The sequence below is a fragment of the Pongo pygmaeus genome, chromosome 15 (genome assembly GCF_028885625.2).
Source record: "Pongo pygmaeus isolate AG05252 chromosome 15, NHGRI_mPonPyg2-v2.0_pri, whole genome shotgun sequence".
Taxonomy (NCBI): domain Eukaryota; kingdom Metazoa; phylum Chordata; class Mammalia; order Primates; family Hominidae; genus Pongo; species Pongo pygmaeus.
The window spans coordinates 49669728-49682693 of NC_072388.2; the positions used below are offsets into that span (position 1 = coordinate 49669728).

Below are 12966 nucleotides of genomic sequence, written 5' to 3' on the forward strand. Positions count from 1 at the left end.
AAAACTGAGTGCTTATAGTTCAGATTACACTTATTAACTTGGCATTGGTACAGTATATAGCCCCTACTGAGCTCCTTATCCATCAGTATGATTTGTAAAAAACATGTTTGAAACCATGAAAACAGGAAGGCGGTCTCTATCCTATGTTTAGAACTCCGCTGATAACTTCAGAACTGTCACAAAGATTACACTCCAAGCCATGGGGGATAGGTTTTCATCACAGTACAGAGGGAAGGGGGAGGAAACAGGGAAAGGAGGAAGAATGACATTTCAAAGGCTTAAAATAAATCCTAGCATAATGCATCTTTAGCATAGGTTAGGCATTTGCCTCCCTCTTCAGCTGTACACATTGCAAAATTATGCTGATGTAATGAATAAAAATAATTTGCATTCAAAGCACAGCCTTAAAATGACAACTCTCTGGTAGGATACTAAGAAGACCGGGGTCTTGGATCACCCATCAATTCATTACTCCTGCTGGAATAACAAAAATTGGAATATTATGTCCTCTCATTCAGTGCTTCTCAAACTTTACGTGCATATGAATCACCTGAGGATCTTGTAAAAATGCGGTTGCTGATCCAGTAGGTGTCTGGGGTGGGGTCTCGATTTTGCATTTTTAACAAGTTCCCAGGTGAAACCAGTGCTGCTGGGGGAGGACCGCACTTTTGAGTAGAGGAAAAAGTCAAGACAAAATAAGAGAATTAATTTATTTAAAGAATTGGGAAAACCGGGAGAGTTACTTTCCCAGGAGAAAAAAAAAGATAATAAAGGGAAAAGAAAGACCCTGAAAATGACACAGGAACTGAAAAGGCAAAGTCAGGAATGAGAAACTGACAAATAGGATTTTACACACACACAACACACACACACACACACACACACACTCACACACTGCAAAAGACATGAAATGGAACCTGAGGCCCTTATCTTGGAAAGAAAGAAATTAGATTTTATCATGCCAATAAATCAACATAGATGTAAATAAGGCTTCTCTATCAAAAGAGAGAACCTTTGTCCTTGAGGAGAATTGCAGAAGACACGGCCCCTGCTCTCAAGTACTTAAACCTAGTGGGGGATCAAAAACACATTCAGGAAAAAGGGGGCCTTGAGAGGCTTTGCTCTTGAAAGCTAGTGGCTCAGGTTTGGCTATTGGTGACCAGAAGAAAGCCTCATCCTCACGGGCCTGAGGTTTTTTTAGACAGGGGTCTCCTCTTCATCAGTGCAGGAACTGGCCTCAGTCCCCAGAAGGGCTGCTCCCTTAGGAAGCTCCAAGCATCAGAACTTCCAGGCAAGACTAGGGTGGAGAGGATGGAAAGTAGGGTGGCAGGGAGAGGATGGATGAGAATGAAGCTCTGTATGAGAGAGAAGCAGACACATGCCGGCAGGTGGTGGCACATGAATCATCAACCTGGTGGTACCAGAGCCGTGTCTTACCAGGAGGCCATTCTATCCTGCCTTCAGAGGGCAGCATGAGCTTCTCAATGGGGATAGGGCTCCCTTGCCTTGGGAAGGTAGCAATCTTCTGGTACCAGTTCTATCTGGTGAAAGGCCCAGAACAAAACTATAGAACTGGGGAAACCTTTGCTAGAAAGGCTGCTTAGAATAGGGAAGCTATAACAAGAGATCATGTGAATTAAGAGGAATGCCAATCAAAGACATTAGAAGCTGTGGATTGCAGAAATAAATCTTGGACAACGGTTAATTATATTATTAGCAATAAGCAATGATGGTAATAATAATAGCTAATAATGCACACTTGCCATGTTCTAGGCAGCATGCTAAGAATTTTGTATGAATTATCTAATGGACTCTTAGCAACAAGGCATGAGATTCACGCTATTGTTATCATCCCTCTCGTTAATAAATGAGGACCTGAAGACTCAAAGAGGTGATAATTAGGTATTGTCCATATAGCTAGGGTGGAGGAGACCAACTTGAATGCAGGCAGTCTGACTCCAGTACTGCATGTCCTGTCTCTTAAGAAGGGTAGGGCAGTTTCAGAGACTGCTCCATCCACCTTCATGGTAGAGAGAGAAAGCAGGCTTCAGGTGAAGGGCAGGCAGGCCCTGCCAGGATGGCCTGTCCCTGGGAGAGATGGGGAAGCCAGCCCTGAGACTCCCTGGCAGGTCCTCTGACAGAGTCACTGCTTTGGGTTAACAAGTATGTAGTGGGCTCTCTACTGACCCGGAATTGACCACCGTTGCCATCATCCAGCTCCAGAATGTATCCATCGGCGGGCACCGTGGACAGAGGTGGCTGTTTCCAGGACAACGTAGCGCTGTTGTTGTGGGTACAACATTCCTCCAGCTGTAGGATAGGGGTTGCTGGGACTGGAGAGGAAGCTAAACAGAAATTAGTGTAACTCTGGCTTCTGTTAAGCTGCAGATATTCCAGTATCTTAGAATGGCAAGCATCCCCCTGATAAACACGTGGTTAGAAGTAGCCACAATGGGGTGCACAAGGGAACTGAACAGGACCCTTCACAGAGTCCTCAGGAGTCAGACTGGCTCCTGATTTGCTATGAGGCCATTTTCTAAGCGCACAGTGGCCCTTCCCACCTTCATTGTGGCTGTTGGAGGGGAGACAGGCAGATTCACAGAACTGCTCTGTTCTCATCCCCTTGAGCACTGAAGACATTATCCCTAAAGGAAACGTTTTACATGGAGGCTGGGTTTCCAGTCCAACCCACTAAAGCCTATTTAACTCATAATGCGCCTGAAGCTGTGCTAATAATTTTTTTTTTTTTGAGATGGAGTCTCGCTCTGTCGCCTGGGCTGGAGTGCAGTGGCACAGTCTCGGCTCACTGCAAGCTCTGCCTCTCGGGTTCACGCCATTCTTCTGCCTCAGCATCCCGAGTAGCTGGGACTACAGGTGCCTGCCACCACGCCCGGCTAATTTTTTGTATTTTTAGTAGAGACGGGGTTTCACTGTGTTAGCCAGGATGGTCTCGATCTCCTGACCTCATGATCCGCCTGCCTCTGCCTCCCAAAGTGCTGGGATTACAGGCGTGAGCCACCGCGCCCGGCCGCTGTGCTAATAATTTTATCATAAAACTTATTCTGAGATTTAAACCCAAGTTAATAAACCAGAGACTGCCTATTCTGAGAAATAGCTCTGAAACTACTACATTTCCAATATTCCATCATTTTTTTAAAACCAGTGATTCTACTCCAGGTCTTGTGCACATAAGTAGCTACAACAGTGGATTTTTGAAAATTTGGATCCAAGTGAGATCACAGTGATTGCTCCATTTCAAAACTTCCGAGGAACCTGATGTCATTCTCTCAAGGTAGCTATACCTCCAAAACAGCACTAGGTCAAGTCTACTCATTTTCAGATATAGAACACCCACTGTGAGCCTGGTACGTGGACTAGGGGCCTGGAGCATGACAAGGAGGCTCAAGATGTCTTTGCAGCCGCGTGAGAGTCTGTCATGGCTGTTACGAGTCATGACACCACCCTCCACATTTTATACTGTGACTCTTTTCTAGTACTTAAACTGCAAATTAGTTCAGCCTTCAGACACACATAGAAATATTAGTTACTGAATAATCCCAGTTCTTCATATATAAACTTAATATATGTAGTTGGGAACCATGGTTTTTTGTGTGTGTGCAGTGGCACGATCTCGGCTCACTGCAAGCTCCGCCTCCCAGGTTCATACCATTCTCCTGCCTCAGCCTCCCGAGTAGCTGGGACTACAGGTGCCTGCCACCACGGCTGGCTAATGTTTTTTTTTTTTTTTCTTTTTGGTATTTTTAGTAGAGACAGGGTTTCACCGTGTTAGCCAAGATGGTCTCGATCTCCTGACCTCGTGATCCACCTGCCTCGGCCTCCCAAAGTGCTGGGATTAGAGGTGTGAGCCACCGTGCCTGGCTGGGAACCATGTTTTTGCCAGCTGCTTAAAAATTTTTTTCAGCACCAAAACATTGATTTATTACTATTATTGCTTTAGCACTTTAATAACAGGAGAGAACAGCTTGGACCATATCCAGGGACATTTAGATGAACAAATGTTCATTATGGAACACCTGGTATGCTGTACCAAAATTGGACTCTGTGTCTTGTGCACTGAATTAAATCTATGCCTTGTCAGTCATCCCAACCAAAACAGTGTTTAATTTTACAGCAGTTTAGAAAACAGGTTCTATGGTAGATAACCTAGAAAACAAAAGCAGTGACTGTAACATAAGAAATGAGAAGGTGAAGCCGGTTAATTGTCTTATACTTAAGAAAACACTGTGAGGCATTATAATAAAACCATGTCTGAGATACTAAATCAAACATAGCTAAATCAAAATTAGTGCCTGTTAAAACTGCAGGCAATTGGTTTAGGAGAAGAAATCATGTTTTAAGCTTCAGTGGCACAGGGTTTGGATGAAATCTTATCAAAGAGCTATAGCTACTGCAGGCTCAGAAGCCCCAGAAATCCAGATTTGGAGGAAAGGAAATAAATTCATTGTCTTGCTCACTAAATAAACTACAGGACTGGTTGGAAAAAGAAGGACACAGAAGACATAATGCCTTCTAATGAGAGTATCTAAACATAAATAGGCATCACCCAGGAGTCATAATTGCAGGATTAACTTTAGGTCATTTTAACTACTAGGGACTTTCCTTTTTATTTTAAATTTGTTTTCTTTATTAAAATACATTTTTAACATATTTACTATGGAAGATAAATATAACAGGTTTAGGGAAACCATTCTTCAAAGGGCTTGTAGAGACATGAATGATTCCCCCCGGGGGGTATTTATTCTTAACTGTCCTTACTAGTTAGCGCCCACCATGAAACAATTCCTTATGCTCTTATTTCATTAGCTCCATATTAGTCTTTCTTTTTTCCTTTGTTCATGTTTCAGGCAAGTCTACATTTCATCAATTACAAAAATCAAAGAGTAAGATCACAGATGGTTTCAACTTAAATCATGCAAATGCTTACAACGTCTCTGATAAGAAACTCAAATGTACCTGTGTAGACATAGGTATAATTAAAAGAGTAACTGAAATACATGATGTCATGTGTAATTAAAACATCAGAACTTAATTTATAAGTCCTTGGTGGATACAGTTTAAAAGACCAAAAGGATAAAAAAAAGGCTAGACTCTCAATAATCTTCAGATCTTGATATCGTCCCAGATTTAGACAAATTAGCAAATGGACAAAAAGTCAAAGGGAGTGGAGAGGAAAAAAAAAAAGACAGAGCTAAATCCAGAGATTTCTGCATCTGTCTGAATCTATTCCTCCATGTGCTGAGAATTAGTTTTCCGTTTTCCTTATTTACCCCCAGTGATGTTGTATACAAAAGGTAAATGTGCCAAAATTACAGCCTCATTAGCAGAGACTCAGGCTGACATTCTAGAAAAATGTATTTTATAGTGGGTGTTATGTTATCCTATTTAACTTCATTAGGCACAAAATAAATGGTCTACTAGAAATCGAAAGTACTTTCCAATTAATCTATCTTTTATGGTTTGGAAAAGGATAGCACTACAGTTTCTGGACTGAAATCTAAGGAAGAGCATTGTATTTTACTGAAACTCCTGTTATTGGGGCTGTCATAGCTATCTTGATTTTTACACTTTCATGATCATTCTGGGGCAGCTTTTGTCATTTCCTTAAGAATGAATTTCCCCTGACCTGATCAGGGTTCTAGCATTTATCCTTCTTTTAGCCTGTAAAATCAAGCTTTAGGCTAAAAATTCTTCTCTTAAAATACAAGGGGGCAGCTATTCTCACTGACTTCCTTGAAGAGGTCTGGCAGAGCTGTGGTTCAAAATTAAATTTTCCAGTAGCAGCTTCTTATACCAATGTTTTCAAATGTCTTCCCTTTTTAAGGCCACTCTATTTCAAATTCTATCTCACATTTTATTTGCTTAATTTTTTTTTTCACTGATCTTTCAGATTGTGAACACTCACAACCATCCAGAATTCCTCTGTGAAAGTACACAGGAGTGTGGCAGGGACAAGTGAGAAGAGAAGCTGGGCTCCCAACCTCAACAGGGAACACTAATCGTAAGGGATGCTTTCAAGCACTTTACTGAATGCCAGAGAGTGTGGTGAGAGGTTTACAGGCATTCACTCATTTAATTTTCACAATAATCCTATAAAGAAGGTATTGCAATTATCTTTATTGTGCAGCTGAGGAAATGGAAACACAGTAAGGTTTTACAGCCAGTAAGTGGCAGGACTGGTATCTGAAGCCAAGCAGCCTGGCTCCAGAGGCTGTGTGCTTAGTATTGCATCATACTGCCCCTCTCCAGTCCGGTGTTTAGAAATAGTGTACTGGAGGAAAGTCTCCACATCTAATTCCCCAAGTTTCTTTCTGTTTCCTATAATGTGAACAATAAAGATTCCCCAAATAAAGATTCTACCTTCACAACTATGGTGGTTGGGAATGCAATTTTACTGCATTATCTTCTCTGAAGGCTCATTTGTAGACTGTCATTCCCCTTTATGGTGGCTGAACAACACAAATGGCATCTGAGGAAAGTTTAGACTTTAGCAGAACTACAAGCTGTTTCTGGAAAGCTATCACTGGTACACTGTTAAAGATAACCCTGAACACATGTTTTGAGTCCATGCATTTCAGGCTATCAGCATGAACAGATTACATGCAAGTGTGTGTGCTCATTCCATCCCCGCTAACCCTCTGGCAGCTTTCCCCCTATGATTTATAGGAGACTTTATTCAGATCACACTGTCCTTGCCCATGACCTCGGTGCATATTCAGGGCTCTTATATTCAACTCGAGTCAATAAAAATAAATACACCCTTAGGTGAGTAGAGGTACTTAAAGGGATTAAGAGCCAATGGTCTATGTGCTAAAAAGGCTTGGTGAACTGTTAGGTCATTGTTTCATCCTGGTTCAGAAAGAACAAACTGGCATTTCGTTTCAGTACCATGACTCATGAATCTTGGGATTCTTTGTGTACTTAGACATTCTGGGTTAATATTTATTGGCGGAGGAAGTAGGTATCTGAAATCTATTCTCAACCAAACAGTAAAGCCCTTGGCTGACTAGGAAAAGACTTAAAATTTCCTTCCTATGACCTGGAAAAGAGCTGATTATACACCCTTAGAATTAAGGTTGGAAAATGTTTTTTTAATTATTCTCTAATAAAAATAGAAGACAAAGCTTAATATGTTGTTTTCTATAAAAGAAAAGTCTGAAAGATCAAACGCCACTTCCAGTATTCTGGAAAGAGGGTAAGATGATTTTCTAATCAAAATACAACCAGAAAACGTGCCATTACAATTTAGGGATATTAGAAAAAAGGTACCAGCCTTCTCCAAATTGATCTCCATTGCTTGAGGGTGGTGTGGAATCAGAACGGGCCAGTTAAATCCTTAGCTAATAAGACAGTAAAACTTTAGATAGTGCATTCTTGCTGAATAGCAGCTGGTCTGAGTGTAAATATGAAAAAGCCAACTGCAAACCTACTTTCTTTGTTATCAACAACAACAACAAAAACAATAGCAACAACAATGGCATCTATGATGAGCTTTTGAAACCAGAGATGTTTGATAAAATTCTGAGTCAAGAAGTAAACAGATATTTTAGTTATGATTTTGAGTCAGAACTTTAAATGCATACTTTAAGTAAATTTGAAAATATTTTAACCTCCTCCTGTAATCAACTTAGCACAATTAGAAAATACATATTGAATTACATGTATTGTTAGTTTCACAATGGACGGATTACTTTAATACCACTCCAAATGCTGCTTCTTTCTTTGAGGTGCAGTTTCTTGACATATTTTTTATGACAAGGTGTGAAAGGGCAGTTTATTAAACTGACAAAGAATATCTTTAGAAAATGAAAAGATTAACACCACAACAGGAAGAGTTGTGTATATATTAACAGATATTACAGAGGCCAATAGAAGTCTGAACTCCAGCCAATCAAGTTCTATTGTGTCGTGACCTTTGGCTTTTTCTTTCCATCGCAAGCATCTGACAGATGAAAATTATTCAGATTCTAAAGAAGGCTAGGCTCTCACTGAATTAATTAAACTCAATGAGCACAAAGCAAAGCATATAAATTAACCAGGCAGAGTGATAATAATCAGAAGTAAATTAAATTAGACAAAGTGTTAAAAAAGAAAATGAAAATGGAAGACTATAATCCAGTACTATACCAAATGGCCTGTTAGGTTAACTTCTTGAATCATTGTTCTGGTTTTTGTGTGGTTTCAGATGGATTTGTGCTGGGAGAGGGTTCTGTGTTTTGGCCCTGAGAATATTTGGTATTCTCTGCTGTGTGTGCAGACTTGAACAGACTGGACAAACAGCCTTGTCCCTCTTACTTTTGTGTGCAGTCCTAAGTGGCCAAGTGACAGTGCTTTAGAAATGTGGTCTGTGATGCAGAGAGCATGAACTCGCAGTTCCCATACCCAGTGAAGGGCCTGTTCACTCCAGCTCAATCTTTACCATCCTGCCAACTGGCCTGCACTCCACCATGGGCAGATGGACATGACTCAGGAGGGCAATGAATGGGGGAGGAGAGGATTTTGACAGATGATTAAAGCATTTCAAAACCCTGAGGCTTTTACCCTCTAACTGCCTCCTCCTCCTGCCCCCTCACTGAGGCTAATTGGGTTAGCTCATTTTTTCCTCTTTCACCAAAAGCCTTTCTATTGCTCTTTTGTGACATATTTTTTCCTTTAAGCTACTTGTGACATACCCTTCAGTGATTTCTATCTCATTGAAAGAATTGGGAACAGAGAGAGGCTGATCCAGGGGGATTTATCTGGGGCTCTATATTTTATTAAGGATGGGCTTATTTTACAGGCTACCACATTGGTATTAAAAATATTTTTTATAAACAGCAAGAAAGAGTTTCTGCAACAAAAATGTAGATTTGTTAATATTAAGAGATTAATTCACTTATTCCTTGAAGCAGCGGCTCAGTGTGGCACCAGCTTTAAAGCACAAACTAGAAGTTGTAGGAGTTGGTTCTCTAGCCATGCTCCCCTGACTTTGAATCCTGGCCTTGACACTCACTAGCTGTGTGAGCTCAGGCAAGTAACCCAGTCTTCCTGTGCCCCAGTTTCTTCAACTGTCTACTAGGGTTACGAGAATAAAATGAGTTATACGTAAAACACTTTGGAGAATGTCTGGTTTGGTTAGCACTCAATAAATGCTAAACATTTTTCTTACTGTAACAAAGCATACTTATTTCCAATCTATACACTACTTCAAAAACTTATGAAGGCATCTTCCCAAAGCAACACATATTAAACCAAAAAAAAAAAAAAGGGAGAAAGTTGAAAATAAAAGAGAGCAAAAATCCATCCAAAGGCTGAGAGATGTACACGTACCAAGTACAGGAACGCATTTAACTGCATCACGTAGACCCTAAGTAGACAGCCCTAAAACTTACTGGCTTATATAATCTCTCTTTGATAAAAGGATGCAGGTAGGTTTTTCTTAAGAAACAAAACTTTTAAAGCACTGAATGCTAAGAGTCATTTACTATGTGGATGCTTAAATCAGGAGTTGCAAAGAGCAAATCAATTTCAATTTAGAAAATCAGCAAATGACAAAACTATAGAGATGGAGAAAAGATTAGGGGTTTCCAGAGATTAGAGTTGGTGGAGGGGAGGGCTATGACTTTAAAGGGGTGGCAGAAGGGAGATCTTCGTTCTGTATTCCGATGCAGTGGTGATTATAGGAATCTGTACATAGGATAAGATGGCATAGAACTATACACACACAGTTAAGTGTCAACTTCCTGGTTTTGATATTATATTATAGCTACAAGATGTAACCATCAAGGGAAGCTGGGTAGAGGATGAACAAAACTTCTTACTATTTTTGTAACTTCTTGTGTATTTCAAAACAAACAGTTAAAAAGAAATATTTTTCAAACGGCTATTACACTGCCATAAAAATGTTGTTGCATGGTTGGCTTGAGTTGTCATTTTTCTTTGAAAGAGTTGTTTTCCTTAAAATATTTTCAGTCCCCACCCAAAATCTCAAAGAGACCTTGCCATATCCCTTAATCACATAATCAAATTTTAAAGTTTATATCAAATTTCCATTTTCCTTCCAGGCTTGCATTTTTCTGCCAGTATTGGCAGGCCAACTGTGATCCTCTCAAATTCCCACTGATCCATGCTCAACCATTTGCTTACTATCTCTATCCATGTGGAAGCAGTCATTTCAATTCTGGATTCCCCTGATTTATATCAATATTTCTGGATTCCTTTCTGTACCAAGATTTTATTTATGTATTGTGATGATCTCTTTCTCTCTCTGCTATCCTCTTTTCATGTCAGCTGTTCTCTGGTGCTGAGCACTTGAAATCTCTAAGACTCTCAAAGAGGCAAGCATTGAGTTGATCTGAATTTATCCAGCTTGCTGAAAGGTAGGTCACACATTTATAAGGATACATTTTCATTACATAAGTTAGGAGCCACTCCGGATTCTTGTAACATTAGCCAAAGGGGTATTGATCCTGCTTCAAGCACCAGCATCCACTCAGGATGTTGCTCTCTGACTTGGCGGATGCAAGGACATACCTTTCACTTGCACGAAGTCGAGCTGGTGGATGGATTGCAGCAGAGGGCTGTTGTCCAGACTCAAGTCAAAGTCCGTGGTCATCCTTGGAGTGAGTGTGCCTTTACCCCACTGATCCTCAGTCAGGTGCACTCTTCTTATGAGGGCGTCAGAAATCTAATCAGATAAAGAAGACCACAGCCTAAGAAATACACTACCACACTTGAAACACAACACTGCCCCTTGGCTCTCCAGGAGCATTACTCCCAAACTGCCTTGAGGACTCATACACTGACTGCCTCAGTGCTGTTGGTGAGGAACACCCCATTAGCACTAGGGTGACTCATAATTCATCAAGCAAATCTGAACACTTTTGTGAGTTGGGGGGCACTATAAATAATTAGCAGGTGTTAACTGATTTATTAGACAAATCTGAATATATGATCATGCTGTTTATGACAGATTTACTAAATGCCAACAATTTTAAAGGATGATATGTTGGAAACTAGTTAATTTCTATTAGAATCAATAGCTCAACCTTTCTAATTTAAAGTGTGGGTATCCTATCAAGACTTGGAAACGAGTTTCATAAAATAGTTTAGTGAGGGTGCACATGGAATTTCTCACATTTTAAGCACATCATCTTCATGTGATTATCACTGTATTCTTTGGTAGAAAACTCCTTCATTTCTTATATTCAATCTCTTTCTGTCACTCTTGGCCAGTTTAGTAGAGTGTGACTTGGAAGAGATCTACATGTTCCTTAACAAAAGGTTCCTTATCACTGGGATCAAAGCTTAGGTAAAATCCAGCTTACACCATAGCATCTCACTAAAACAATTAACACTGAAGAATGAGAAATCTCTGCATTTGAGAAATCACTGACATTCTGGCCAGCAGAAGGTGTCAAGAAGGTAGACATCTTACAAACTTAGACACTTAGACATCTGACAAAACTGTCCAAGAGATATTAATGAATAAGGACCGAATTATTGGGCAAGGCAATAACTCCACTTTGAAAGAACTTACAGAGAATTATGTTTTCATGATTAAACACAAGAAGAAAAAGAAGCAAAAAAAAAAAAAAAAAAAAAGAAAAAGAAAAAAGCCCATGCACCTCTCAGACTTGTAGTACGTGGTGCCAGAGACTTCCGGAAAATCAGTGAAGTTTATTTAGCCGGCACTTACTTCCATGTACACTGCAGTGTGAGGTAGGTTCTGTTATTGAGGGACCCAGGCCCACCCAGGGCTGTTGGAAGTCAGACTTAAGCATCCTAGACTATGTCCTATGGGACATTTAGAATCTGACGCAGAAACTAGTTAACTCTTACCTGCAAAAAGCCACTAGGATCATTTTCCTTAATCACCTCCAAGCAGTACTCCATGAGACCTGTGGTCTGGCGCAATTTCACTGTGCAGTGAGAGATCTGATCTCGAACCACCTAGGATTAAAAAAAACAACAGAACGGTCCAAGATGGCAGAGGGTAGAAGAGAAGCAAACTGGACCATTGGAAAGCTTCTTCAAACCAGAATCCATTCCATCCTGGAATGGAACTAAATTTATGAGGCTATTTTCTGGCAGTGTCTGCTGGGGATAAGGGCTCTGGAAGACAGATGGGATAGGATTATCGAAGGAAATTGGTAACAGCACCCATCAGAAGGGAAGGCAGATAGATCTTGGAACCCTAGATCTGGTAACCTTGGTGCATCAACAAACACCTTCCAAAGGTCCCCTTGCCCTGCACTTTTCTGTGAAGCTGATTCTGCTGAGCGATGTTTGCTGGGGGTCTGTGGAGGAGCTATAGCTCCCCAAGATGCGGCTGCAGCTGTGCTTGGTGACACTGTCCACCTTCAGTGCCCTCTACTTCACTTTTAAAGAGCAGACATCACCAACTGAACCCAGTTCCTTTCCCTTCCTGCCCCTCTGCACAGCCCCACGGTCAATTGTTCTGCATCTTTTTCCTTGCATGGATGGTGGGGGACTTGGAGAGCCAAGATGGAGCTTGGGAGAGGTAATGAGCTAATGACAAGCTGAAGAAAGAAGACGGATGCAGAATTAAGTTTTAAGAATAACCCACTGAAACCACTGCCTCATTTGGAGAGCGGTTGTAAAGGCTGCTCATTTGCCAAGCTGTGAGTCTGCTTTAACCTAAATAGGCATCTCTCTGAGCAAGTGGTTTCTGCTTCTAAGAAGCTGTCTGTGCTTGGTGATGAATGCATGACATTCCTTGAAAAGTTTTTTTCTTCAGAGGCATTTGTCATATGTGTCCTCTGCTCAGTAACCCAAATCTTGAATGACTATATATTTTTTTATTTCCAAAAATGGGGTCCTCCCATGTTGCCCAAGCTGGTCTTGAATTCCTGGGCTCAAGCAATCCTCCTACCTCAGTCTCCAAGTAGCTGGGACTACACTGCACCTATCTTTGAATGGTTTTTGAAGCGTAAAATTGAAGAAGGG

At 40.8% G+C, this 12966-nt stretch overlaps 1 protein-coding gene across 8 annotated transcripts in view; it reads right to left on the reverse strand.

The window, feature by feature from the left end:
- Positions 1-12966, reverse strand: part of TRIM9 (tripartite motif containing 9) — a 128479-nt gene that overhangs the window by 23243 nt on the left and 92270 nt on the right. For 6 of the 8 annotated variants that reach the window (XM_054448189.2, XM_054448187.2, XM_054448185.2 and 3 more), the window contains exons 4-6: positions 11839-11949; positions 10531-10684; positions 2188-2345 (exon numbers count right to left, since the gene is read on the reverse strand). In XM_054448189.2, coding sequence (XP_054304164.2) covers positions 2188-2345; positions 10531-10684; positions 11839-11949 — 423 coding nt within the window. The remainder of the gene's footprint in view (positions 1-2187; positions 2346-10530; positions 10685-11838; positions 11950-12966) is intronic. The other 2 variants (XM_054448188.2, XM_054448182.2) reach the window with 1 other exon arrangement.